Here is a 27,734-nt window from a genome sequence, read left to right as displayed (position 1 = left end):
TGTTTTGGAATCTTTAAAAAAATAACCTCCGAGGAAGTGAATGATTCTTTTGGAAGCTGACGCCTTACATTTCATTCAGAGGTTGCAGGACCACATGTACCCTAACTAATTCTCAGAATTCTTTCAAACATTGTTACTAATTTTCCACTTTACATGTGATAGAAAGCATTAAAAACATTCCATGTGGCTTAACTACAGCAAATGGAATTTTGTTACATTGAAATGTAAATTAATTCCCATGTTCTCTTTCTGGCTCCAGCAACTTTGCTTTTAGCCCCACCTACCTCTTTTGTAGTGCTACCAAGCACGGCACCAGTCATTCTCTTGAGTAATTCCCATCACGTGAATGGACCAGACAGGTTGTCTGAATAGTTGTCAGCACATTCCATAAGAATTCCAGTCTACTTCACTATCCGCCCCATTAGATTTTCCTAAATGCTATGCCTGTCCTATGCTGACTTTGGACATTTTGGATTAGATAGTATGACACTTAACCAGCATCAAGTGAAACAAAACACTTTCCAGCTGAACTCCCATTCCAGGCTGCAAAGATGAATCTCCAAGTGTGTGCAAATAAAATAGCTACTACAGGAACCTAATGATGAAGGCTGGGTTCTGTCAGATCTTTCATTAGCTATCTAGCCTTTTCGATCCTTGATTCTTGTGCTAGCTCTTGTCACAATCCAGATGATGTGCCATTAACGGTTGAATTTTTAATATCTTCTTTGAAGATCTCCAAACATGATTTTTTTTAGTGCAGCCACAAAATGGACTGGATTTTTCATGGATCTATTTTCCACAATCTTACTAACCTTGTTTTGTCACATACCCATAACATACTCGCAAGCTACAGATTTTGCCCCAATGTTCTTCCTTTGATAGTTGCTTCTACTATTTATTGCTTTTTAGATTGATGTTGTGGGAACACTTTTCCATTCTTCTCTTTTTACTGAACTAGATACTTTTGCAGCAGTAGTCATGTCTTCTTTCTGCTTAATACCAGGTAATTTATGAGCAAGTTAAAGGATCTGTTAGCAAAGATTCCCAGTTTTTTTCTTTATTGTCAGCTATTCAGATTGCATTCTGCTCTAATTACTAATGTGTAAAAGGAACTCCAGCTTCTTAGTAGTCTTAAATACTCTTTGCTAATGAGAGATCCATCCATCCTTTCTTGCTTGTGCAATCTATCTATGGTTCTGAACAGGAAGATCGGTATGCACATGTGTGTGTGAGCTCATATGATTTTACTTAATATCTAGATAACAGTACAGAGCAGACTACCATACTTCTTGATGTTATTTTTCATGTCAATTTACTACAGTAGATGGTACATGATGAATTCTGATTTTTCTCATCTCACAACCACACTTTATCAGTATGTCTATGGGTCTACTAATCTTCAAAAAGTTACCATGTAATCTTTTGTGTCTACATTTTTGTAGTTATTAGAAATCTAATATGGTTGTAATGTCTCATTACTGGCCCAAGGATCCAAGAGAATCTGCCTGTTTGCACAGTCCAGTGTGCTGATTTTATTTGATGTTTCTAAACTGTATTTACAAAATACATTTGTATGCTCAATATTTTACAATCTCATGTAGAAAAAAAATCCACACTTTATTAAAATTGCAGTAATATAATTTAGATTTTACACTTCATTGCAGCCACAGACCCATACTTCTAATGAATAAGCTCTTTAGCAGGTTCCCAGTTTGATCACCGACATCTGCAGAGTCTTTTTATTGAACAAGAGAAAGAAAGAAATTTAAATCGGTGGTTGAAAACTATGTGCTTTAACAAAACAAACATATTTAGGCAATGTGGGATCCCGGGAAATACTCTTTATGATCCAAACCAACAATTTCAGGATATTAACAACTCACATTTGGTAGAGGTGATCAAAAGAATATTTTTTTCCAGTTTTCTGGGAAGTTGTACATTCTAGGGCAGTTTAAATATATCAGGTTACACAATTGTGATACAGATCTGAAAAGCTGCAACTCTAGAATTGATTCAATGTAGACCCATTAGTTCTATGAACTATATTTTTTAAATCAGGAATTCTGGGAAACAAGCTTTCTGTAGATTCTGAATACTCTGTAGAGGGAAAAATCCACCCTTGATAGCCTTCTTCCATAAAGCAGAGGATACTTGGACACCAGATTTTTGAAGGGTTTCCTCTTTACTTTTCAGTGCGCAACATAATACTGTGTCACTTTTATGTACACCACCATCATACTGCAACACTAAAAAGGCACATGTCCTCTGATCTGCCTGGCAGTTCCCTCATCTGTTGCCTCTTCTTTCTCCTCGCGTTCTTTGTTCCAGTCTTTAAGGCCTTCTGGAAGTGAAGTATCTTCATCTAAGCTGCCCGTGCCTTCAACAAATTCTTCATAGGTAGATTTTTCAGCAAAAGGTCGGGGGCCAAGCATTTCAACCATATCACTCTTATCCAAAACCTCTTTTTCTAAGAGCCTTAAAGCCACCTGAAACAATAGACATGCACGTATTAGAAGGAACTTCAGCCTCTAATCTTAATATAGTGCTTATGGATAAAAGAAATTCCAAATTTTAAAAACTATTAACTCTGTTGAACATCTTCTGAGCTGATTACAGTACTACTTTTTACAAGATCTTCCAGGTTAGAAAATGCATAATAAACTCTGCATCTCTGTATTCCAGTATTTCAAGCTTTCCAAAAACAAAATGCATAACTTTTATTCTGTTATGACTAAAACACCATCATTTATACTAATGAGATATCTGGAAATAACATTTCTGCTGCTGTCAAAGCTTTTGGTCAGAGATTATGGCTATTATTTTTGTATAATTATACTTTTGAACAAATAACACGATATATTAATAGATACAGATTTTTCTGATACACAGAGCTTACTGAAACTCCACTACCTTAATTTCACATTGGAGGTAGGCAATTTTCATTTGTTTCTGTTCTTATACCTACACTCTTAAATAATAATTCTTGGTAACCAGGTGATACTGGAATTTGAAAGGAAAAAGGAGTTGGAAGAAATAATCATCCCCATTTCTTTCATCAACTAGAAGGAATTCTTATGTTCTCAGAAAAACAGGTTTGGACTCAAATCAGCAACCGTCTTTTAACCTACTTAGGTAAGAATCATTAAGTAGGACAAGAATGCATACCTTTTCTACCTCAGCCTTCTTTTCATTAAGTAGAAAGAGTGTCCTTTCATAAGCTTCATTAATAAGTTTTCGCACTTCATCATCTATCAATCTTGCAGTTGCTTCACTGTAGGGTTTTTCTAACACCATGTCTCCTTGCCGGGGAAGATCAAATGAAATTTGGCCAACTTTTTCATTCATTCCAAACTGAACAATCTGAGGATTGAACAGCAGAGTAGTTAAGCAATTTTGATAACACTTAATCAAGAATCTAATATTAGTGGGTAGCTGTTTTCGGCGATAATATCTTAGCTGACAAGCTGACCAACATTAACTGTTGATATGTTCATATGAAGTTGGCTTCTGAACAAGAACAGATTAAAAGTCCCAGTAAGAACCTCTGGCGGAGAATCGCTGGCCAAGAGCCATGTTCTGACTTTTGAAAAACTCTCAGGAAGGATTGTCCATTTGCATTTCCATAATTATTTAGTTCTGAAGTCAATAGTACAGGCGATAGAAAGTATCATGCTGATGTAACATCACTGAAATGCATGGAACCTGCTCAAGAATGCAATACACACACCTGTGCAGCAGTTCCCATTCATTCCTGTGTTCTCAGAGAGATGCTTCGGAAGAGACTCTTCCTGGATTTCACCCAATACAGCCTGTAAAGGGGATGAGGCACATGCTTAATGGCTATCCAGGAAAGTTCTTAGCAATAAGACAGGCCCAATCTAAGCTGCTATGAGGCAACCCAAGCATTTCAGCATAAGTCTAATTCCCCTGATTGCAGTTAATGTCAGTAGCCTAAAAGCCATTTAATTGGGAGATGCTAATCAAAATTATATAGTACTTTGGAAGAGGCTAGGTGATAAAATTTAAATGACCAAATAGGATTTTTAATTTTTGCATGAAGAAACAGAATTTTGGGAAGACAGCAAACTCTTTTTCATTTAGCATTTAGCAGATTTCAGATGAATCTTTGAGAGATTATTGTCAGAGGTATTGTCAGAAGATATTAAGAGGAAATAGCATGTACCAGCAATATTCTTGCTAGGCAAGATTTCTACAAAGGTGGTGAAAACACCAAGTAAAAATACAGACCTGAGCATATGCACTCTGAGTAACTTTCTTTAGGTCATCTTGGGCCCCTGTTGTAATTTTTCCGAAGAAGATTTGTTCTGACACACGTCCTCCCAAAGTCATACACATTCTGTCTAGAAGCTGTTCTTTGGTGTACAGATACTGTTCTTTTGGCAAATATTGAGCATAGCCCAGTCCTTTCCCACGAGGAATAATAGATACCTTATGTCAGAAGAGAAATAGATACCTTGTGTCACAAGTGTTTTTATAATAAACAAACCAAAAAATAAACAAGCAAGCATTAATCTATAACAGTGATGGCTAACCATTTTGTCATTGCGTGCCAAAAGCGCGCCTGCACCCATAATGCAACGCGTGTGACACACACACACCCCATACGCCCTGCTCCCACGCGCATGCACCCTGCTCCACCTCACCCATTTTTGGCTTTCAGGTTGGCGCAGGAGGGGTTGGGGTCTCGAAGGCCTCCTGCACCAACCTGGAAGACGAAACAGGGCCCGGGGGCGCTGCACGAGCCCCCAAAATGCAATGTGAGCACCCCTCCGCCCATGCTCTCCTCCCCAACATGCACAGCAGAGACCCGAAGACCAGCTGGTTGGCAGGAGGTACGCATGCATGTGCGTGGAGCTGTGATGGCTAGTGTGCCCACAGAGAGGACTCTGCGTGCCACCTGTGGCATGCGTGCCATAGGTTTGCCATCACGGGCCTATAACAAATCTGTATTTCATATGATGGCTATCTCTCCAAAGACACTTTTACATAAGAAATATATAAGACATGACTTTTGAATTCAAAGATAGTTAATTGGCTTAATAATCTTCCATACTATATGAAATAGATAGAGGATTAATAAGAGGTCCTTCGTACTCTCTGAGTTTGCTTGTTTTCTTGCAGACATTTTATTACCACAACTAGGTAACATCATCAGTGATAAAGGATTAATTCAAGGCATCCTGGTTTGAAAGCACTGCAAAGGGGGATGCCAAGGAGATATATAAAAGACTCACCTATTATTTATTTCAACTGAAAAGCAATCCACTGAAAGAACCTCTATTCCAGAAGCCAACATACCTTCAGAAGTGGATCAGCGTGTTCCAGAAACCACCCAGCAACTGCATGGCCAGCTTCATGATATGCAACTGTTTTTTTCTCTTCTGGTTGCAACACTTGCGTTCTCTTTTCGAGACCTTTGATTGGTTAAATAAATAAGTATTTAATCAGTATATCAATTTCTATGGAGCATATTTCTCAGCTGCTGTGCCAATGAGTGGCTAACAAAAACACAACAAAATGAAACTACTAGATAATTTTTCTGTTCTCCCTCCGCATGAGTGAAAAATTATCACAAGAGAGGAAGAAGAAAATTGGCTCCTACATATAATTTTCAAGTAAGAAGCAAAATATCATTCTTGCCTCATAGCAGGGGTGCCAAAAATTCAGATTACCAGTCAAAGCAAAATCAAAGTCCCCTGACTGGTTAAATAAATAAGACCCCACTTTTTTGCAGTTTAAGGATTTACAGATGAATGGGCAACACGGGTGCCTTAAACCTCATGTATGCTTAAGGCACCTGTCTCATCTGTTTAAAGCCCCTGCCCCTGCCCGGGGTTGTAACTTTCATTGGTGGTATCTAATGAAAAAGGGGCTCTTACTGCATTAGAGGAATAAAATGCCACTTGACAATCAAAATTTTGACTGTCATGATTTTGTCATTCCTTCTAAGTTTTTAATTCCCTCCTCCATCCCTGTAAATTATTCTATGGACACTGCCCAGATGCTCATGGCATCCATGTGTTGCATAAAGCCTAGCACTATCCATGTAGTAATGAAAGTATTTGCCAAACAAGCAACATTAGAACATGAATAAAAGAACCAACTGATAACAGCACAGATAATGTGTGACTCCTCACCTCCTATCACTCTTTCAATAGCTTGCTCAAAATGCTTTTGACTGATGGCATCTGCAAGATGTCTTGCAGCAATTAAGGCAGCTTCATTGCATACATTAGCTATATCTGCACCTAAAGAAAGAAAGGATAAGAGACATGTAATTCCAGACTATTTCCATTTTTTTAATCATTTACCACAAGGAAGATATTTTGACATTTTATATCTCAATGGCTAATGTTCCACCAAAATAAATGCTACTCCTGGAAAAACCAAACTTCAAATAAATTTTGAGTCAATTTAAAGATTAAATTGCAAATTGCTAATATAAAGAATCCATTCTGTATACCTAAATAATTGGAACCTAAGTTAAAAGAAACATTATTTGCAAGCTCCATAAAACTATGTTCGGTATGCTCAAGGTTAACCTTATTTTGTTAGGCACTTTTTTCCTTTGAAGATCACTATGCCATCTTCAAAATAATCTTGGCATGTAACATCACAAAGTCGTCTTAATATGTGTACAAATTTAGTAGATGATATTTGTTGTGGAATGTATTAACAATGCATTAGTTATTACATAGGATTACCTACCTGAAAATCCAGGGGTTAGTGATGCAAGTTTCCGTGCTAAATTATCTTTATTCAAGGTAGTATCCAACTTAAGGGGTCTAAGATGAACTTTGAAAATAGATGCTCTTCCCTTTATATCCGGTGGCCCTTGGAAAGTTTAAAAAACACTAAATACTTTAAAATACACTTTTTACAAATATTTCAAACATGTATACTTTTTATAAAAGCTAATAGTAGTCTCTAATTACTCCATTTTTCTTGCCTTCCACGTACAAAGAATATCCAATTTGAGAATCTTTTAGATGATAAGTAATTTCACACGTTAGATTTGCTTAGATGCTCTAGGAAAAATAAGAATTGCACCTCATTTCCTCTCTGCGTAATATTGTTTAGTATCTTACAAGGCCAATATGGGGAACAGCTTACCAATGAAGATCTGTCTATCGAAACGACCTGGCCTCAGAAGTGCAGGATCCAGGATATCTGGTCTGTTAGTGCCTGCCAAGACGACGACGTTTGTTGTGGTATTAAAACCTGTGAAAAAAGTAATATTGAGTAGATATTGATTATTGAAAATATATTATTTTCCAAAACAGACCAATAAATTATGTTTTAAGTCTTGATTATTCAGAAATCCCTAGAGGCAAAAATGCATTTAAGCTTTATTAAAATAAAATTGTGGGAACTGTATTTCAGCAAACATTGCTGGAAAAATCTGTTTCAGTGAATTTTTAATATAATTTTTGTTATTCCATAGTTCTTTACTGCATTTGCTTTCCAATTCTCAAAGTAAATTATAAGGAAATAATAGAATTTATTTCCATTTTATCTCTTTAAGACTGTAGTTTTATTTTAATACCTAAGTAATAAGATGTAGCAGAATTACTATAAAATTTAAACAGTTACCATCCATTTCTACTAGGAGTTGATTGAGTGTATTTTCTTGTTCACTTTGCCCTCCAAAGTTGCTCCTTCCTCTCTTTCTTCCCACTGCATCTATTTCATCAATGAAGAGAATGCAAGGTGCATTTTTACGAGCCAGAACAAATAAATCACGAACCTTTGCAAGAAAACAGAAAGTATTTTCAATGAATTAGTTCCACCCCTTGTTTTTTATTCAACAGAAAGTTACAGCAAAGTCAGCAATTATATTGTAGCCAATAACTAGATGTAAAATGCATTTTGTGCAAATTGTAAGATGTTTTAAAATGCATCAAACATACATTTTATGTTTAGTTTAACCATAAAATTAAACATAAAAATATTTTCTTGTTTGAGAGCCAAATATATAGAAGAGCTGGATCTAAAATGAATAAAGATTGATCCAAATTCCATCTGCTAAAGCCAGATCATTTCAATTATGTGTGCCCTATTTATCCAGATACTGTAATATGAAAGGCTATATTCAGTGTTTATAAACAATGAAACTTCAGCAAACATAGTATTATGTTTCCATCTTAGAAATACCAAAGCAATCCATGCTCTGTTGCTAGACAATGCAATAAAATGTTACTTTAATCAGAACTGAAGGGGAAAAGTACTGCCTAAATCTCTTCAAAAAATTAGTGTTAAATTGCTTCTCCCATATTTCTTATTGATTGTGCAATTCTGCATTCATGACCCAGTTAGTACATTTCCAACATTGATAAGCAAAAGATTAATCAACACTATCCTGTATTCAGCTTATTTCACAAAAATAGAATGTACGTGTACTATTCCATTATTTAAGAAAATATGAAAGAAGAATACATACTGTATTCAGACAGTAAATCGATAACTTCACTCAATTTTATTACAGAAAACCAATTGCCTATAATTAATCCATACCCGTAAATATAATATATTTCATTGGCTATAAATAAAGAATCTGATTTGAATCTAACTGTGCTTTATCTGGTCCTTGTCCAATATAGCATATTTTGGAGTGAGATTTCAAAATTTGTATGTTAATGAAACAAAGGATTCAAAGTACAACAGTATTCACATGATTGTTAATAAGAATGTAAAGAAGAACAAATTGACATGCAGTGAAAAAAGCTGACAGTAAAAGGGACTAAAGGTAATCCTCAATTTACAACCACAATTGAGCCCAGCATTTCAGTTGTTAAATGAGACATTTGTTAAGTCAGTTTGCCACATTTTACGACCTTTCTTGTCACAATTGTAGGTGAATCACTGCGGTTGAAATTTAGTAACTCAGTTGTTAAGTGAATTGGCTTCCCCATTGACTTTTCTTCTCAGAAGGTTGCAAAAGGACACAGCAATGGTCATAAATATGAACCAGTTGCCAAGCATCTGAAGTTTGATCATATGATCTGGAAAAGGTTGTAACTGTGGGAAATGATCATGTCACATTTTCAGTGCCATTATAACTCTGAACTGTCACTAAAGGAAATGTTTTAAGTCAAGGAGTATCTGTACTAATGTAAGAATGAAGGAGGAACGGAAGAAAAATTTGATATGCAGGTAGCCCTTGTTTTGAGACCGTTATTTGGACTGAAAACTTGGTTAAGAGAAGCAGTTGCCAAGTGAAACTGCAATTGTGCTTACAATCTTCAGCTCTTCTATGCTTTTCAGATCTGAAAAATGTGAGGATTGGTCTTAAACTTACTCTTTCATCTCTGTCATAAATGAGAAGTCACTAAACAGGGCAGTCATTAGCCATGGAATATGAAAATATTACACTGTGTTATGTGAAAAACTCTTAACAGATATGGATAAAACTGTGAGTCTAAATGAAAAACCATGAACTGGAATGAAAGCAAACAAACACTTCTATTATTCCTACTTCTGTAATATGGGAATCAAATCCTAATAATTTTCCTCTATTTATGTTCCAATCTGGATTCAATCCCAACCGTAAAGTTGCATTAAAACTGTGCTCTTATTTATATCTTATTTTATTTTTTACACCTGACTCCTTATTAGAAATAAAATAATAAGTAAAAAAGGTAATATCTAATAAGGATTTGTAAACTTGTGTATAAACTTTTTAGTGGCATTTCAAGTCTGTTTCGTTCTGAATATGGATTGAAACATTCAGGCAGAAGGTGGTGGTGGGGAGAGATAGGGAGAAAAAAAATCAAGGATGCTATTGTATTTGTCTCGTGCACTATGGCAACACACAGAGGCAGATGGGGTATATAGTGCTAGGAGCTGTTGAAGGAAGAGAGGGGTCCCATGTCCTACTTACTTTACAGAATCATTCTACATTTTGTTTCAGCCAAATCACAACAAATGTCTGTAGATTTTGACATAAAGTATTTTTTGGTTCACACAGAATCTTAGAATCTAAATTATTTTATTCATAATTCTGTCCATATGCTGTTTAAAAAAATGCAACAAAATAGTAATGTTTATCCTACCTAAGGCTGCTGCAATATTGCATTATTAGCAGATAAAACAACAATTGTATGCATGAACTCTTGCTAAAATTAGAGATGTCAATGAATCACTGAAATTTCAAGACCTAATTAGTTAATACAAATTATACACCAAAAAGCATTGTTCAGGAAAACAGAAAATAATATTTTCTTTTTAAAAAATCTAAAAAAACCCAACTGCATAGAAAACTAATTGAGAGAGTATTTTTTTTTTAAAAAAAAACTTGATTACTACCACACAGATTTTTATAATCCATCTCTGAACAGTATTATTAAAGCAAATGCTGCAGCTACCAACTTGGAAGGGTCAAGGTTTTGCTTACAAAATGTAATCTGAAATTGTTGACTGTGCTGGAATCTTAGAGGATAACTTTGTGATAGATCATGACAGGATTTCTCTTTGGTGGTCCCTACACACTGGAACATAACCTGTGTCCTAAATTTCATAAGGTTCTACATTAGTTCTTATTTAACAACCAAAATTGAACCCAGAAATTTGGCTGTATATTGTTGCAGTCATTAAGGGAGACACCCACGTGACAGCTTTCTGAATGACTGCAATATCTGCTCTGTAGTTGCAATTCATTGGAGGATGGCAGGCAACTCTTTCGCTCCTTCACTGAACTTCTTCACTGGGTGAACTGAACAGGGCTAGGATCTTTCCATATAGCTTGCCCAGTGAAGGTGTGAACTCCTTCACTGGGCAGGCAGACAAAAGATTGGATCTTTGGGATTCAAGTTTGTTTATCCAGCCTAGTGTAGGAGTTCACCCCAACCCCATATCAGAGAAGGACCATTTCAGCCAGCCTCTTTTGAGAATGAAAGAGCTTCCTGCTAGATTGATATGGCCCAAGTGGGACGAAGTCCCTCTGCCAAGCAGCTGTTTTGCTCTCAAACAGGCTGGGTGAAACAGGTCTATCCTGAAATCCAAGGTTTTCAATCAGTCCTCAGGAATTAGCCAGACAGCAGCAGCTTGAAACTTTCCCGTTGATCATGTAGGAACCTAACAAAGATGAGTCTCTTCACTCAGGCTCCTTGCGCACACATCAGACGTACTGTTCTTGCTCCTGGTCTTATTTCTGATCTTTTTATGGTATTTAATTTTATATTATCTTTAATTTATTATTTTGCATGTGTATTTTATGAATTGCATTGAGATGGTTTTCTCTAATGTATCAATATAACTTTCCCTAAGTATTCTGCCTTAGATATCTCAACCAGCCAAATGCTTTTCTTCCAGGCATCAGTCACTCCTTCTGCACCTAGCCCATACACATCTCTAGCCTTCTTGTTTACAGTATACAGTATATCAACAAGCTTGTTATATTTATTAATTAAAAGACCTAATATGACCTAATTGAAAGAAACAGACAGAAAACTGCACATCCAAAATAGGATTTCTTAGAAACTGAGTGGAATATCATAGAATGGAGTCAATTAAAAACTTTGACATCTATAATTTGAAAAAGAACTGTAATCTGGATAATAAATAAAGTACAGTGTATTATTAGGTTTTTAGGCTTTCAATGTTAACTATTCTTTTAATCAATGACACTGCAATAAAAGATCAAAGTCATGGACTTACTCTAGCAGGACCCACACCGACAAACATCTCTAAGAATTCAGACCCATTGACTGTAATAAAAGGAACATTGGCTTCCCCAGCTGTTGCTTTTGCCAAAAGAGTTTTTCCAGTGCCTGGGGGTCCAGTCAGAATAGCACCCTAAGAAAAGGTAGGGAATGAAAGTTAAGCATGATTAAACACACACATACACACACAGAATCATCGTCATTTAATTTTGTCACAGTACTAGCAAAATTCAGCAAAGGGTTTCAATTGGAAAAAGATGTGAAATATTTAAGAAGCTCAATCCAAATTATAAGATCTTATGTCAATTCAGGGCACATACTTCCTACTGAGGAGATGAAGCTAACACATATTAGCTTGTAAAGTAGTCTTTAGATTATAGCTCCCAACATGCACAGAGCAGTATAAACATGTTTATTATTATTTTTTAAACTTGCAGCCACCATTTGTTGAGTTTAATTTATATCAAAAAGGTTTCCTTTTTTTTGTTTTATCTAAAAGGAAGTAATAGGATTGAGTTAATTCAGCAACATCAACAGTATTCTTTACAATCCATAAATTAATAAACAAATTTTTCTTATTCGTGCAGATAACTAAAAAAAACTAACATAAATAGAATGTAGGAAGATAATAAATTGTGACTGTTTGAAATTACTATTCCATACCAAAGAAATTTCTAGATATTTCTAGCTCTAAATCAATGAATACTCTTGAGAATTAGTACCTTTGGGATCTTTGCTCCAAGATCTTGATACTGCTTTGGGTTTTTCAGAAAGTTAACAAACTCCATTATCTCTAATTTAGCCTCCTCACAGCCAGCTACATCTTTGAACTTCACATCTATTTCATCTTTTAAGACTTTAGCAGTTGTTTCACCAACACTGAAGAGTCCACCCATTCCCCGGCCTCCTCGGCCTAATCCAGCTGCTCCTCTTCTTATTGAATATAGCAAAAAGCCAATTATAAGGACTGTTGGCAACATATTCAGCAGAAATGAACTAAAAAAGGATAAAAGTGAAAGATGGTATAAAACATGACCTAGTCAAAATATTCAAGCAACTTGTCAAACTCAATGCAGGGAAAGTACATTGCAATGTGTATATTTATTGTGTTAGGAATCTTCTAAACTTAATAGAAACGCTAATATTTACATTAGCAGAATATCTATTCTCTTCTTTAAAATGTTTAGAAACATACCATCTATATCGTAGAGAGAATACTGGATTTATTTTTCAGGCATTTAGGACTTCTTTAACATTGTAAACAGGTCTAAGTGTCAGAACGGCCACCTCACGTTCTGCTATCGCTTGGTGCCAGTCTGCCATGAACTCCAGGAGACTGGATGGGAGAGGGGAGTGCCTGGGATAAAGAAGAGTTCACTGCATCAGTTAGAGATGTGACTTCCAGATCAGATGGCTAAGAATGGACCGCAGTTGCATTCCAACACTTGGAGCAACCATTCTGAAAAAAATCTTTTTGAATTTGATTGGATATTTGGGGGCCAGCATAGAAATAATCCTAAGGCACAGGATGGGCAAATTTCAATTCTGGCTTAATGTCAGACCTGCCTCAACTTGAACCTTTAAGTAAGAATGATCCTAGACTCCATTCGCTGAGAAAGATAGTTTATTAAAGGTCAAATGAAATACAGTAGAGCAAAGCCAGAACTGAAATGCATGCACCAAAATACCCAAATCTAACATTCTGTCCCTTAGAATCCTCCCCATGCTGGCCCCTAAATAGCCAATCAAATTTGAAAATGATGTTTTCTGAATGATTGTTCCAAGTGTGGGTTGGAATGCAACTGCAGTCAGTTCTCAGTTGTCTGACCTTGAAGTCGCAGCTATTGCTGATACAGTGAACTCTTCATTACCCCTGGTTGCTCCTCCCTCCCATCCAGTCTCCTCAAAGCTCAGGATAGACTGGTGCCAAGCAATAGCAGAGCATGAGGTGGCAGTTCTGACACTAAGGCTAATTCTACTGAGATAAGTGCAAACGTAACTAAAGAGAACTTTGGATTCCAACCATTATTTAAAATGATGAAAAATGGAATTCAGATTAAAAACAAGGAAACAATGGTTTATTTCATGCATATCACACAATGAAATAGCTAAAAAAAAATGATTTCCCAAAATACTGAAAAAACAGCAGCAACTGCTCTAAAACCCTCATTTGACGGTCATCTTTGCTTTTAGTTCTGAGAAATCAACAAAGACTTTAATGACATAATTATTCAATATCTTTTAAAAGCAGCTGCTCTTGCAAAAGTGAATCTTTATTTATAATTTTCTTCAAAAATGTCATCCTTAGTCTCAATAACCCTTTAGAAGAATTGTTTAATACTTCCCTCTAGTGATTTTAAAGGTAAATTATAATGCAAAAATTAAAATCATTTAAATTGCTTACCCATCACTTTCTGCAGTATATACTACTGGCAATTTGTTCTCTCCTTCTATGCCCATCTCCTGTTGGGCAGTTTCCAAATTCCGCTCAAATGTATCGACACTCCCAATATTAAACCAAAGAAATTGCTGTAAACAGACCAAAATGGTAGCTTTAGCACTTTTAGTAATTTTAGACAATAACACTTAATTTCAGAGAAAATGATTCCATTATGCATTAAGTAAATCAGAAAAAATATTTATTGATTGAATTGCTATTTAGCTTTTCATTCAGTTCAAATTGCCACATATAGTAAGTATTTTGTTCTATTTTGTCCCACAACAGTAACAGGTTTAGCAGATATGTAACAAAATTAGAAAATTCTGGATTCAAATACGCATGCTGATTTCAGGAGATTGTAAAGATTAATATACAATTGAGACCAACAGATTTCCTTTTGCAGTTGATGAACAAGCAGTTGGGAAAAATAGTGAAAATAATTTGTTTTGTGCATAACTGAAGTGAGAACCATATGCAGAAAAATGAAAAGATCTGGCATTAACCTCAATAGAAAATTGATTGATGAAGGCGATGAAACTTGCCGAGATGCATAAATTGACTTCTTAAAAATGACCTCATGATTTATGGTTTTGATGATTTGAAAGAACATATTATGATTGAGATGATTAACATTAAAATTAAAAACATAAATTTCTTAAAAGTGCAGCAAAAAAAACCATTTCTTCTCCATGAGCCATAGTTTTTGCCAATTGTATATGAAGACATAGACCTAATGCCATAATGCTACATAATGGGGGAATAAGACATTATTTAACTTATAGGAATGCATATAAGTATAAATATTACAGCCCTTGATGTTTGAAGGTTACTATAAATTCAATTTACCCCATCAACAAGAGATTTCCCTGGAATAAAGACGACTCTAACAAAGCGTTTGTTCACTACTTCTAGTTTGTCCACCTATTAAAAAGAAAAGAAACATATTATTACCAGTATTCCTTGTTCATGTAATACTGCATTTCTATTTGTATAAAAGCAGCAAAATATTAGTCCTAGATTTATTAACGTCTCCAAATTGTTTTCCTTGCTAATAAGAGGCTTTAAATCTGAATCTGTGCTACAATGATGTAAATAACCAATCTGTGTTCAGTTTAAAATAATAAAGAAGATGGGTGATGTTGATAAATTCTCCCTATGAGCAGACCTGTGTTTTGTATAACTGTGCCCCTGAACAGTTGGCCCAAAATATGTTGGGCAATGAGAGGAAGAACTACAAAAAATAAATGAGAATCCACTAGTCCCTGCTTTGTGATCCTTTACGTGTCTTGAATTGCACTGGTGGGCCCATTCTTTAAACAAATAGAAATAACAGTACCTGAAACCATGAATTAACATTACTTAAACCTATTTAATGCTACCATTTGGTAAAATGTACATTTTTTAGCGTTTGCAATAGAGCTTTTTCTCAATTTCAGCTTTCCTATTTAACTTCTGAGGTACAATAAACAGTTAAATGTAGATTGCTCCATTAGCTCTTCATCTCCTACTAATGTTTATAGGGATATGTTACAAAGATGATTAGATCTTAGGAGGCTAAAACATATGATGAATAGTTGCAAGAAGTGAGTACGTCTAACAAAGAGAAGGACTAGGGTGACATGATAGCAGTCTTCCAATATTTGAGAGGCTGTCACAAAAAAGAGGAGGACCCAAAGCACCTGAAAGCAAGACAAGAAGTAACAGATGGAAGGCTTGCCTCCAGAAATTGCGGATACTCCAACACTCAAGATTTTTAAGAGATTGGACACCCACTTGTTCAGAATGGTATAGGGTCTCCTGCTTGGGCAGTGGGTTGGGCTAGAAGATCTCTATTACTTTATAAAAAGACTATTCTGAGTCTGTCACTGCAACATTAATAGACTTATGGATCTCAAGATATATATAAACTAATAAGAAGATACTTATTTGCTTCTCTTGAGGGATGATGACTTTTTTTAACAAAAACAAAAAAACAAAAACAAGAGTTAGAGAATATCTTGCCTTTAGTTCACTGTATATGTGGTAAATTTGTGGGACCTCTTCTGCCTTAGAATATCTGCTCACTCCACCAGATTAGGTAAGGTAGGCATGCTCCAGATCTCTTCCCAGAAATGTCATTTAATGGGAAGTGTGCCTTTACTGGATTGCCCCTACCTTACAGAAGACCCTCTCCCCAATGATTGGAAGGCCACCACCGCCATTTTAGCTTTTAGGTAGGCTATCAAGATCTGGCTTATTATTTAGATGCTGAGATAGGATTGCATTGAATATACAAATAGTTTGGATGAGGGTGACCACAGCCTTCTGTGGGGCATCTTAAGGAGATGGTTAAGATACAAAGGTTTTGCTTTATTGCTTTTATTATTGTTTTATAATCACTGGTTTTATTGTTGTGAGCAGCCAAGAATTATTTAGGATGGGTATCCACGTAAACCAAATAAATACATAAATAAATAAACTCTAAACAAATAAATGGATGTACTACTAGCTTCTCAAAAGAATGATAGATTTTTAAAAAAAATAGGAAAATGAGTCGTAAAGTTCTGAAACTAGGACTTGTATTTATTCATATGGAAATGTGGGGTAAAATGATTATTTTATTTAAAAAAAAGACCTGTAAGAACATTCCAAGTATGAATTACCTTCTGGATAATTTAAAGAAATCCTGTTCAAGATACTATGTTCTGTTTATCAGACAAGATGGCTTAGGATAAACATGGGACTATCCAATGTGATTCTTTTCTATCCCCACCTGTCAAACCTGGGAAGGTCCTTCTCTCTTTCTAAAAATATGGCAGTTTGAAATCAAATTGCTCTGTATCTCTTTCTTTGGGTGATCTAGTGAGGAAGGAAGGAAATGTTTGTTTCTTTGTCACCAGATCATTACGACTTCAGACAAGCTAATGATCCACGTCCTGATATGATATAATCTCCAGGATATGGAATCTTTATATTCTATTTTCTCCTTCTGGAAATTCAAATCAATTTACATGGGCACATTTTTACATTAATTCAATAATAACAATAATGTAGAGTAGACTGGATTGAGAGAGTGGTCCCAGATCAGCCAATAGGTTTCCATGGCTGAATCAAACGGATCCCTCCAGTTTTAGTTTTAAGACTTTAACTGCTATTCTACTTCAGTTTATGGATCAATAAAACTATTCCTTGTGTCAAATTTAGAATACTGTCTTTTGAAACACACACATCTTGAAAGTTATTATACCAATTACAATGTTAAGTATCTATCTGAACTCTGGCACACATTAATTAATATACAAGTAAACAATGAGAACACCCATAATATTTAGAACCTAAAGTACTTTCTAGAAACTAAAGCACCTCATTAAGAAACTCAGACATAAATATTAGTGTATTTGGGTCTTGTATCATGGGGAACCATCATACAGTGATTCTGGTTTCCACTGAATACAGGAAACTGCCTTATGCTAGTCAATCCATCACTCCATCAAGAACAGACAACCTATAAAGTTACAGATTTTGTGAACTTCAACTTTCAACAGATTCATGACAAATAGTAAGGAATGTCTAAATATTTATAGTTCAGTTATGTCAGGTGAGTTACAATTGTCCTCTTTTCTGACTGGCATCAGTTCTTCTAGGATTTTAGATAAGAGTCATTTTGTAGCAGGGGACACAAGGGATTGAGCCTTCTGCATGGAAAACACCAGTTCTGGTTACTGCTCTTGATATTATATAACCTGTTTCCCTGAAAATAAGACCTCCCTGGATAATGAGCCCAATTAGGCTTTTGAGCGTATGTGCTAAAATAAGCCCCCTCCCCTGAAAATAAACCCTCTCCAAAAATATTGCAACACCGCAGCAGCCATGACGTGACCACATTCATCGCCTCCTTCACCTCAAAAATAAGTGCTTATTTCGGGGGTCAAAAGAAAATAAAAGCCTGTCTTATTTTTGGGGAAACATGGTAGCTATTTTACTTATAAAATGCTAACCCAAACCACATTATAGTAAATGTTTACAATTTTCTAGGCTAATTGGTGTTGAGGTGAGAGTAATCACATTAATTATAAATTATATAGTGATGCTATCTTTCATAAGATTACTTCCTATGGCTACTTACGACTCCTTTGGAAAGATAATTGTTGACAAAGTCTTTCCATGTGATTTCTCTTCCAGAATTCCTGAACATAACATAATAGATTACCAAAGACCAGAAAAGAGAAGTTGAGATGAAATAATATCGGAACTCTTTATCATCCCAGGGAAAATCACCCTAAAAAGAAAGAAAAGGCATTACTACCTCCAGAAGACAAATCTGTATAAAAAGATAACAATTTCTTATTTTATACTAACAAAAACAAGCATGTAGCTTTTAAAATATCCTATCAATTACAATATCTTTCACAGTGTACAATATCTTTCAGAGTTTTATATTGTTCTAAAAATATTTGAGTTCTACATTACCTGAAAATGCATTAAATGACAGGCACTATAAATTATAAATACAAGCAAAGATTATATTGAGATAAATACAGATGCTTTCCACAAACACTGAGTTTAGGTCAGAGACTTATAAATTTAAAGCACAGAGTGGCATAATTTGTATTGCTTTGTACACTAATAAATAATTCGATTTAATAACATTTTCTTAAATTAACAGCATTCCAAATGGAATATCATATGTTAATGTATTTATTTAATAAGGCTTTTATGTTGCTCCAAGGACTTTGAGGAGTTTGTAGTCCCTTCTCTCCAGATACAAGATAGCAGCTTTACCACATTGCCTGTTTGGGCTAGGTTAAGAAATAAAACAGGTATCAGTGGACTTTGTGCTAAAGAATAATCTCTTCCAGTAACTTCATACAAAGGTGTATAAAAGGGATACAAGTGACAAGCCCTGCAGCACTTCATAACAGAGCAGCCCCAGGCTACTTTTCCTATCTCCACTACCACTGACTGGAACATCTTCTTCAGAAACCATTGTACAACAGTGCCTGTTGTTCTTAACGTTGGGGGGCGGAGAATGGCCATCAAGCGAATCACACTTCTGTATCTCAGTCCCACCACAGATCTTCCATATGGGCAGGCAATAAAGTTCCAGTACCATATTTAGTCTGAAGCCCAACTGAAAAGTATAATGAATGTTGGTCCACCTCAACAACCTTCCTAACAAAGGAGACTATATTATTGTTATTATTGTTGCTGGGTTGAGTATTCTTCAGGAGGGGATGCATCATCATTTCCTTCAGATAGGGCCATTGTCTCTCTCAGGGATCCATTATCTACACCTCCAACCCAACTTTCTGCTATCTCTTGGAAAAAGAATTGGAACCTTTTGTAATCTTGACCACCAGTTAGAATCTTCTTTCTTGCCACCTTTTTTGCCTCCACCACTACCTCCTCCACTGCCAGATTTGGAAGGTTGCTGGGACTCAGCCTCCTTTGCATCTATAATAAACATACATACGTTTCAATGGAAACTCTAAAAGATTTATAAAAATTATCAATCTGACATTCTCAGATATAGACAGTTCTGTATACACAATATTTATACAACATTAATTGCTATAATAGTAGAACAGAGCTTCAAGTAAATTACACCACCATTAAAATTATATTTTGCACATTTAACTTTAAACTGTTGGCTTATCAAGAAAGTATGCATGATGATGGAAATTTGATTGAGAAAATCTCCTATTACATCCAACATCTAACTGTTGTTGTCCATTATTTCCCATCTAATTGAATACAAATGCTATTATACAGGATAGTTTATTGCAATACGTGATGAGAAAGCTCCAGTGATTTTGGTTTGCCAATAATCTCAAAGCCAGTAGGTCCACAACCTGAGGTCTCTGAAAACCTAGAATGTAATCCTGGAGTCTTTCAAAAGTTATCGAATGCCAATTTTTAATGTAAGAAAAAAAGAGGGTGGGATAATTAACTATACCATTATAGAACAATTATATTATTTTAATTAGATTAAAACATTAACAAATGTTTATTTGGAACATATTTGACATTTTTTTTTTGCAGGATGGCATTTCATTGAAAGAATTAGTGTAGTTTCAGCTTTGTTATAGAGAAAGATATCTCTGGCAAGCACTGCCTTCCTTATGTCAGGAGTCACATGGCTTCTTTCCCACAAAGTATATAAAACTGTAAACATCTGATTCTGGAGTTTTTGAGGTTTTACAAAGTTTGCATCTACCCAGTCACTTCAAGTTAATAACCTAAGAAAAATACTAATATTCAAATTATGTGATTATGCTACTACCATTAGAACATGTAAATACTGAGGGAGACAGTTTTGTAAGCAATTTACAAATTACAGATAGCCCTTCAGGACGATATCAAGAAATAAACTGGTATGACTGTAATGTTTCAAAGACTGCTCATACTTTTCCGGCACAGTATTGGATTTCAATAAGACAAGAAGCAATGGGTGGAAGCTTATCATACATTTCCAGATGTATTTATTAAAACATCTGTACTAATGTTATGGCCTGCAAAATAGAAGGCTGAAAATTCAGTTTCATCTCCCAGATGCCCTGTGGATCCCAAGGGAACTAAGGTAAGTTTAGCCTAACAAAGAGAAGGCTTAGGAATGACATGATAGTTGTCTTCCTATACTTGAAAGACTGTCGCTGTGAAAAGATGGTTGATTTGTTCTCCAAAATAGCTGAAGACAAGACAAGACGCAATGAATGGAAGCTTATCAGAGGGAGATCCAATCTGGAACTAAGGATACATTTCCTTAGTTCTAATTTAAAACAATTAGAACAGCTTGCCTACCGGAATTTTAGGTGCTCCCTCACTGGAGGTTTTTAAGAAAGAACTGGACAACCATTTCTCCATGATGGAATAAGGACTCCTGCCTTGGGCAGCGGATTGAACTGAATGACACCCAAGATCCTTTCCAACCTTATGAGTCTATGATTCCTTGCATCCTTCTCCTATTCTTGCTCTGAAATAGCAGCTTAGGCATTCCTGCTGCAACCATAACCCTTCAGGGAGATTCATTTGGCATATAGCATCTAATATTAGTGTGCAAGACAGATAAGATTCTTTCAATCTATGGTTCTATCTAACAACTAAAACATCAAAAATCAAATGTTGAAATGATTTTGCTGGTGCCACATTATGTTTATGTAAAGAGCCGAGGTGGCGCAGTGGTTAGGTACTGCAGGCCACTTCAGCTGACTGCTATCTGCAGTTCAGCGGTTCAAATCTCACCGGCTCAAGATTGACTCAGCCTTCCATCCTTCCGAGGTGGGTAAAATGAGGACCCAGACTGTGGGGGCGATATGCTGACTCTGTAAACCGCTTAGAGAGGGCTGAAAGCCCTATGAAGCGGTATATAAGTCGAACTGCTGTTGCTATTGCTATATAGTAAAATCCCACTGTAGCTGTAGGCATTAAAAATGAGATATTCAAGCGGACTGACAAGGGTTGTTCTACGGGCATTTTAACTGCAACTTTCACATTAGCTAAGAAAGAAAAAATCATGAAAGGGGCTAGAAATTTAATTGCAGATCATCATAGCAGAGTCTTCACCACCTCCAATGAATATAGTTTGAATTATCAATGAAGGCTATACACCTAATTTTGTAACTTATGCAAAGATTAACAAAGATTTCCTGGTATCATGCAGGAAACAGATATAAAAAATTAAGCACAAATTTCTGGTTACTTAGAGTAGAACCTCTGGTCACGAATGCTTTTGACCATGAACAAATCAGGTTCCAACCAAAAAGTTCACTTTTTTTCTCCTCGTGACCGATTTCCCCTTCCGTGCCATTTTTTTTGAGAGAGAGAGAGAGGGAGGGAGAGAGGGAGGGAGGGAGAGAGAACTTAGAATCAGTTTCTCTCTCTCTCTCTCTAAGTTCTCTTACATGACAATATGACTGTTTGCAGACTAGATTTCCACTATATTATTTGCTGTGATTGCCCAGCTAATTCTGTTTCAGTTACTCCATCAGTAATGTCTTCAGGGATGAAAAGGTCAAAATTAGTAAGATGGCAGATGGACTATTACAATACAGGCCTCACTTCTTTAAGTAGCATACAATGTTGGCGGATGTACAAAAGAAGTGGAACTTCCATCAACCTTGTTCTTCTATACTCTTGCTGATTTTGACACCCTCCACCTATGAGCACTATTGCCCTCCATGTTACCCTTTTTCTTTGCCCTCTTATTATTTATAACCACAACTGAGCCCAAAATTTACATTGCCAAGCAACAGAGTAGTTAAATGAATTTTGCCCCATTTCACAACCTTTCTTAAGTGAATCATAGCAGCTGTTAAGTTAGCAACACGATTGTTAAGTGAATTTTGCTTCCAGATTGACCTTGCTTGTCAGAAGGTTGCAAAAGGCGATCACATGACCCTGGGACACTGCAACTGTCATAAATATATGCCAGTTGCTATGCATCTGAATTTTGATCACAGGACCATGGGGATGCTGCAATGGTTGTAAGTGTAAAAAACAGTCATAAGTCATTTTTTTCCAGTGCAGTTGTAACTTTGAGCGGTCACTAAATAAATGATTGTAAGTCAAGGACTACATGTAATATGCACAACAGTAATCAAATAATCAGCTCTTTGCTTTCGAGCAATACCTTATATATAACAAATCTGATAATGAAATAGCAATTTAATATGAAGTCAAATCTGAAATGTGCATTAACACAATAGATTTTTTTTTCTAGCTAAAAGGTATTCACAGAAAGTAAAATAACACAAGTGAAGAACAGAAAGATTATCTTTAGAGAGAGTCATTTAAACCAGTTTAAGCACTGAATTATAAAACAACAAACATGCGTACTAGTGCAAATGATCATTTGAGTTAATGAGTACTAAAATGGAAGTAACCAAGTGAATATTCATTCTACATACAGGCCTCTAATGTAAGAGCGTCTTGGTACCTTTGGGTTCCTCACTGGGCTCTTTCTCATCATTAGGTTTCTTTCCCCCAGGAAAATATTTTTCAAATCCTATTAAAATAAAGCAGTGGAAATAAAACGACCTTGACATTGATGCCTAAGACAGTAAAGTTTCATTATATAAATTATCAGGTGGCTTCCAGGTGCAATTCAAGGTGCTGGTTATCACCTTTAAGGCCCTTCAGGGCAAACAGCATTACTAGTGGAGGGACCATTTACCATAAGCTGCTTTTGCCCATTGGGTGTAATCAAGAAGGATGGGTGTAATCTATAGATTCTGTCTATCAAACAGGGTCAGTTTACATATCCAATAAGCATATCAATTTGGTTGCAGCAGCTGTCTTCTGAAATGATACCTCTCAAAGATTTGTGCAGCTCCCACTCTCATGATATTCCAGAAACTGGGGAGGGGGTGGGGAAATAAAGCGATGGAATAAATAGGGTGATGGAGGAGCTCCTTTTAGTTTAGATTAATATTTTCTAGATTAAGACTGTATTTCCTTTGTGTGTGTGTGTAAGCTCCCCAGTCAGCTAGCCTTGACTGGGACTGATTAAACAAACAAATAAAATAAAACTCCCATTAATAAAAAAAGTGAGATGTACTTGTAACTTAGTTTTTCAATATATTTATATTCCTAGATACTTAATTCCATCATTTTACTAATTCAGTTAAGCTACAGTTATTAAGCAAAGGAAATATACTTATTCAGGCTTATAAACACATTCCTTTTCATACCAAAAGAAGAAGAAAAAATTATCCCTGGTGGATTCCAGTATGAAGAAGAAATAGACAAGATGACTTCTGATTTGTGCTTTAGAATGATTTTTGACATTCAAAATTTGTATATATGTGCACATTTCTTATAAAAACAAAGCCACATTTAAGACTACTGTATTTGATTCAGTTGACATAAAGAAAAGGGACATCAAAAATCAAATATTTACCTATATTATTTAAGGGAATGTTTTTAAACATTTATAAATAATAATATAGTAGACATTTTGATATTAAGCTAAAATGTTACATTTCATTTTATATCATAAAGACAACTCAATGTACTTTCTTTAGTTTCTTTTATCAATATTAAATTGGAAATTAATTGTTCAATTTTTAGATATCTCCTTTGATTTTTTTTTAAATTCAAAGAAAAAAGTATTTTGATTTGAAAGTACCTGGAGCTAGAGAAAGTTTTCAAAAAATTATGAACATTAATTAATTTATTTATTTATTAATTAGACTTATATACCGCTTCATAGGGCTTTCAGCCCTCTACATACATGCATAATTCTATTGATATAATTGAATTTTAAGATGTTGAAACTAAAATTATAGAATAGTTGAAGCATGCATGTTATGAGTTTAAATCTCATTCCACATTACTAGCTTCCAGTAACTATTACCGATATTATAGGATTTCAGGAAGATGTAGCTGTTGCATATTTTTTTAAGATGATATAACAAATTTTCCAAATGGAAATAAAAATTTCATTGATTATATTTTAAACTTTGCTACTTTTTAATAAAATGCACATTTTGCAGAAAATGATAATAAATATATGAAACATAATTATATTTTGAACATCTTTTGAAATTAATGAGTTAGATTCCTTTTATCTCAGCTGATTTACTTAAAGTGACTGAATTTGAGTATTTTTTAAACCATAAAACAATCTGCAAATCACAGTTTCATATCTCTCTCTTACCATTCAGAATAAGTCTTGTTACCTGTATGCATACTTTTACATAACAATATGTAAGGTATATGGCATCACTATTATATAACAATAATTACCTTTTGGAGGTTGGGAAAAGAGTTTTTGGTAAGCAGCAATTACATTTACAAGGACACTGTTTCTGTTTGTAGGAACCTGGGAGACCACTTTATCATGAAGCTGAAAAAATGAGAATGATCATTGTAAGAATGAAAATCTTTTCAGATCTTTTTAGTACAATTTTAGGCACATTTTAAAATAACTTACGATGCTTACAGTAAGTCATTCAACAATGGAAGTGTGACGAGATCCTGACAGATGAGAATGTAATTTAAAAAATATTAGAATGTGCAGAAATGGATAGACTAATGCTTACTATTAAGGGCAAAGAAGAAACTGAATACTTTTTGACATGGGACTTATTTTATCAATGGTTAGACAATAAAAACAGAAGTTAGAAATGCAAGGATAAATATTAAAATTGAAGTTTGATAAAATAGACAAGCTAAATATTATTGTTATTATAGTATCAATGTTATTGTGATGTTATTGTAAGCATTTTGATTATGATTGCCTAAAAACAACTGTACCCAGACAACACACAGTTTGATTGAAATGGAATTTTTACATGTTATTCAAATAAAATAAATATAATATTAAAAAAAGATGCTTATGGTGAGGATTACTGGTAAACTGCATCCAATATTCTTAGATTTGAATTTACATAAACCTATCCAGGATTATATCTCACTGATGTCACACTTCCATTATATTGTACATTCCCTAACTTCTTCGGAATTCCGATGAGAGCCCCAGGAAAGCAGTACTTCAAAATGGCTTTTAACATCCAACAATATCACACCCATACAGGAAGCACATTTGGAATTTCTTAAAAGTTACATCAGCCTCATGTCTAACAATAGTGTGATCACCAGAAATGATCAAAACGCCCATGAATGAGGAGGAATAGATAATCCCTGTTAGCTCTTCCTTGATATCTATGTGAGCCATGGAATACAAGTAGTTTTCACAATTAGCACAGAAATAAAAGTGTCTGGTAAATGGGAAATAGAATGCTGTAGCAAATATCTATGGAGATTCTCAGTCATCCAGACCATGGTGGTCTCAAAGATGCTTTTTCAAAAGGCAATTGGGTTGTTTTTTTCCTTGAAGGAAAAACATAGACCATTCGCCTTTTGAAAAAGCATCTTTGAGACAGAATGCTGTACTGTATACTTCTTCCGGCAACAAATTTAACAGAAGTCTTATTTTTCTGTTTAACGATTTTAAAGTTACGTAAGGTTCATATATTGTGCTAAACTGGGATTCACTGAGTAACAGAATATGAAGGACTGGGTTATGTAAGCAACAAAATGGTCCAGCCGCCCAATATACGTTTTTGTGCTGGTTTTGAACATCTGAGGGAAGCTTCTTTTCTACAACTTACAATGGAACAAAACTTCTTTAAGTTAATTTCTTTCCCAAGTAATTGTCAGGGTTCCGACCATGCCCTAATTAAATCGTGAGTTGACATTAAAAATATCAACTGTCATTGTAGAAAAATATTTTTTCTACAATTGCTTACCAGATAACTAAAGCATAATTAATAGCTACTAAATACCATGCGGAATAAAATTCTTTCTTCCTTATGGAATCAGGCACCCAAGCATTTTACGAGAATCCCAGCACATGATAAGAGAGATGGGGATTTTGTTGCACTGTAATGTGTTTTAAACTTTCTGATGATGTTGAGGTTCACTCTTAAGTCTGCCAGAGAGGACGCCCCATTTAAAAAGATTATAGGATATTCATTAGTATTAAGGCTGCCCTAAAGGGAGCGATCCTGATCTGAACACGCAGATCTGTTGCGTTCTTGCCGCGAGCAAAAACGCAAGCTACGCAAATGTGCTTCGTCCCGGCCGCTGGCTCAGTCGATTCGGGTGATTAGGGGCTCAAGAAGCGCTTATGGGGGGGGAGGGGAGGGCAGCAATGGAGGAAAGAAGATACCCATCTGCCCTTGCCCTGCTTATCATATGTGACTCACCTGTCTCAAGGAGCGGGAAGGGACAGCTCGACCTCGGGACCAAAACTGCAGCTGAGGTCCGGGGACCCGAGTAGGCGTCCGCCGGCAACAACCGCGCGACAGCCACAGACAGCGATGAGCCATGGCTCCCCCCCAAACAGGCCTAAAGGCCCCACAAGCACAACTCTCTCACGCCTCCTGAAGAGGCTGGACCACGCTCCTGGCGCTCCGTTTCCGTCATCACGTCGTCGACGTCCTCCTCCTCCTCATTCTTTTTCCCATGCGCGCGCAGAGCGTCTCTACGCCTGTCATTTGCCTGCGGGCGTCCCGTTTCTTTTTGCAGTCCTTTCTTTTTTTCTAAATTGTGGAAGCGCCGCTGTTTCCCAAGCCAGTTTTCGTGCAACAGTGCCTCCGTGCTTTTCCAGAAGGATCTTTAGGAAATAGGAAAAAGATCCGCTAAAGTAGCCCAAAATTCGGACCAAAATAGCATAAATAGAGAGAATAAGTTTGAAAAGTTGCAAGTTTAGAATTATATTTGCAGACCTTCTTCATACATAATCAGTTTCGCAGAGGAGGATAAAGATGACTTTTGTATGCTTTTGCTTCAAGATAGTACAACAACAACAACAACAACAACAACAACAACAAGGCTTGAACAGAGCAAGTAAAATATAACTGGCTTGTTTTCTTTCAGAATTCTTAGAAAACACCTGATGCTGGAAACTGGGCTACTAGATTCTAGTTTGTGAGGAATACAAGACTCACTGTGTTAAAGAAATTGCTCAATAATTAATGGGATTTATGTTCAAGCAAGTAGAAATGAAATTGTGGCAATTTTGTTAAATGAACATGAACTGTTTTCTAATTAAATGGTAATTATCCAGGAAATAAAAACATGGTTTCAAGTCTGCTCCCAATCTGAAAAACCTTTCTATATGTCTATGG

At 35.6% G+C, this 27,734-nt stretch overlaps 1 protein-coding gene across 2 annotated transcripts; it reads right to left on the bottom strand.

Moving 5' to 3' along the window:
- Positions 1 to 1,502: 1,502 nt before the first annotated feature.
- On the bottom strand, positions 1,503 to 27,028 carry AFG3L2 (AFG3 like matrix AAA peptidase subunit 2). 2 transcript variants are annotated; one of them, XM_032222253.1, is made up of 17 exons: positions 26,811 to 27,026; positions 24,847 to 24,946; positions 23,036 to 23,104; positions 19,439 to 19,554; positions 18,227 to 18,379; positions 14,968 to 15,042; positions 14,086 to 14,210; positions 12,404 to 12,677; positions 11,677 to 11,814; positions 7,615 to 7,768; positions 7,135 to 7,242; positions 6,730 to 6,855; positions 6,159 to 6,269; positions 5,320 to 5,435; positions 4,249 to 4,449; positions 3,166 to 3,360; positions 1,503 to 2,486 (listed from the first exon to the last, which is right to left on the bottom strand). In XM_032222253.1, the coding sequence occupies exons 1-17, from the start codon at positions 26,931 to 26,933 to the stop codon at positions 2,247 to 2,249; spliced, it is 2,424 nt and encodes an 807-aa protein (XP_032078144.1). In that variant the 5' UTR covers positions 26,934 to 27,026; the 3' UTR covers positions 1,503 to 2,246. The 2 variants fall into 2 exon arrangements, with proteins under 2 accessions (XP_032078144.1, XP_032078145.1); XM_032222254.1 differs by lacking the exon at positions 1,503 to 2,486 and adding an exon at positions 3,728 to 3,809 and having other exon boundaries at positions 3,264 to 3,360; positions 26,811 to 27,028.
- Positions 27,029 to 27,734: the final 706 nt, after the last annotated feature.

The sequence above is a fragment of the Thamnophis elegans genome, chromosome 8, assembly GCF_009769535.1.
Source record: "Thamnophis elegans isolate rThaEle1 chromosome 8, rThaEle1.pri, whole genome shotgun sequence".
NCBI lineage: Eukaryota > Metazoa > Chordata > Lepidosauria > Squamata > Colubridae > Thamnophis > Thamnophis elegans.
The sequence above is the reverse complement of the archived record's forward strand: the minus strand, read 5'-3'. Positions and strand labels throughout refer to the sequence as shown.

Bases quoted from the DNA above. Each gene is read 5' to 3' on its own strand.
- AFG3L2 (XM_032222253.1), bottom strand. From the start codon at position 26,933: ATGGCTCATCGCTGTCTGTGGCTGTCGCGCGGTTGTTGCCGGCGGACG. The intron at 15,043-18,226 runs GTAAGTAGCCAT...TCTTTTTAATAG, and splicing joins ATTATCTTTCCAAAGGAGTC to GTGGACAAACTAGAAGTAGT. The intron at 7,243-7,614 runs GTAACTGTTTAA...CTTTTTTCACAG, and splicing joins ACTCCTAGTAGAAATGGATG to GTTTTAATACCACAACAAAC.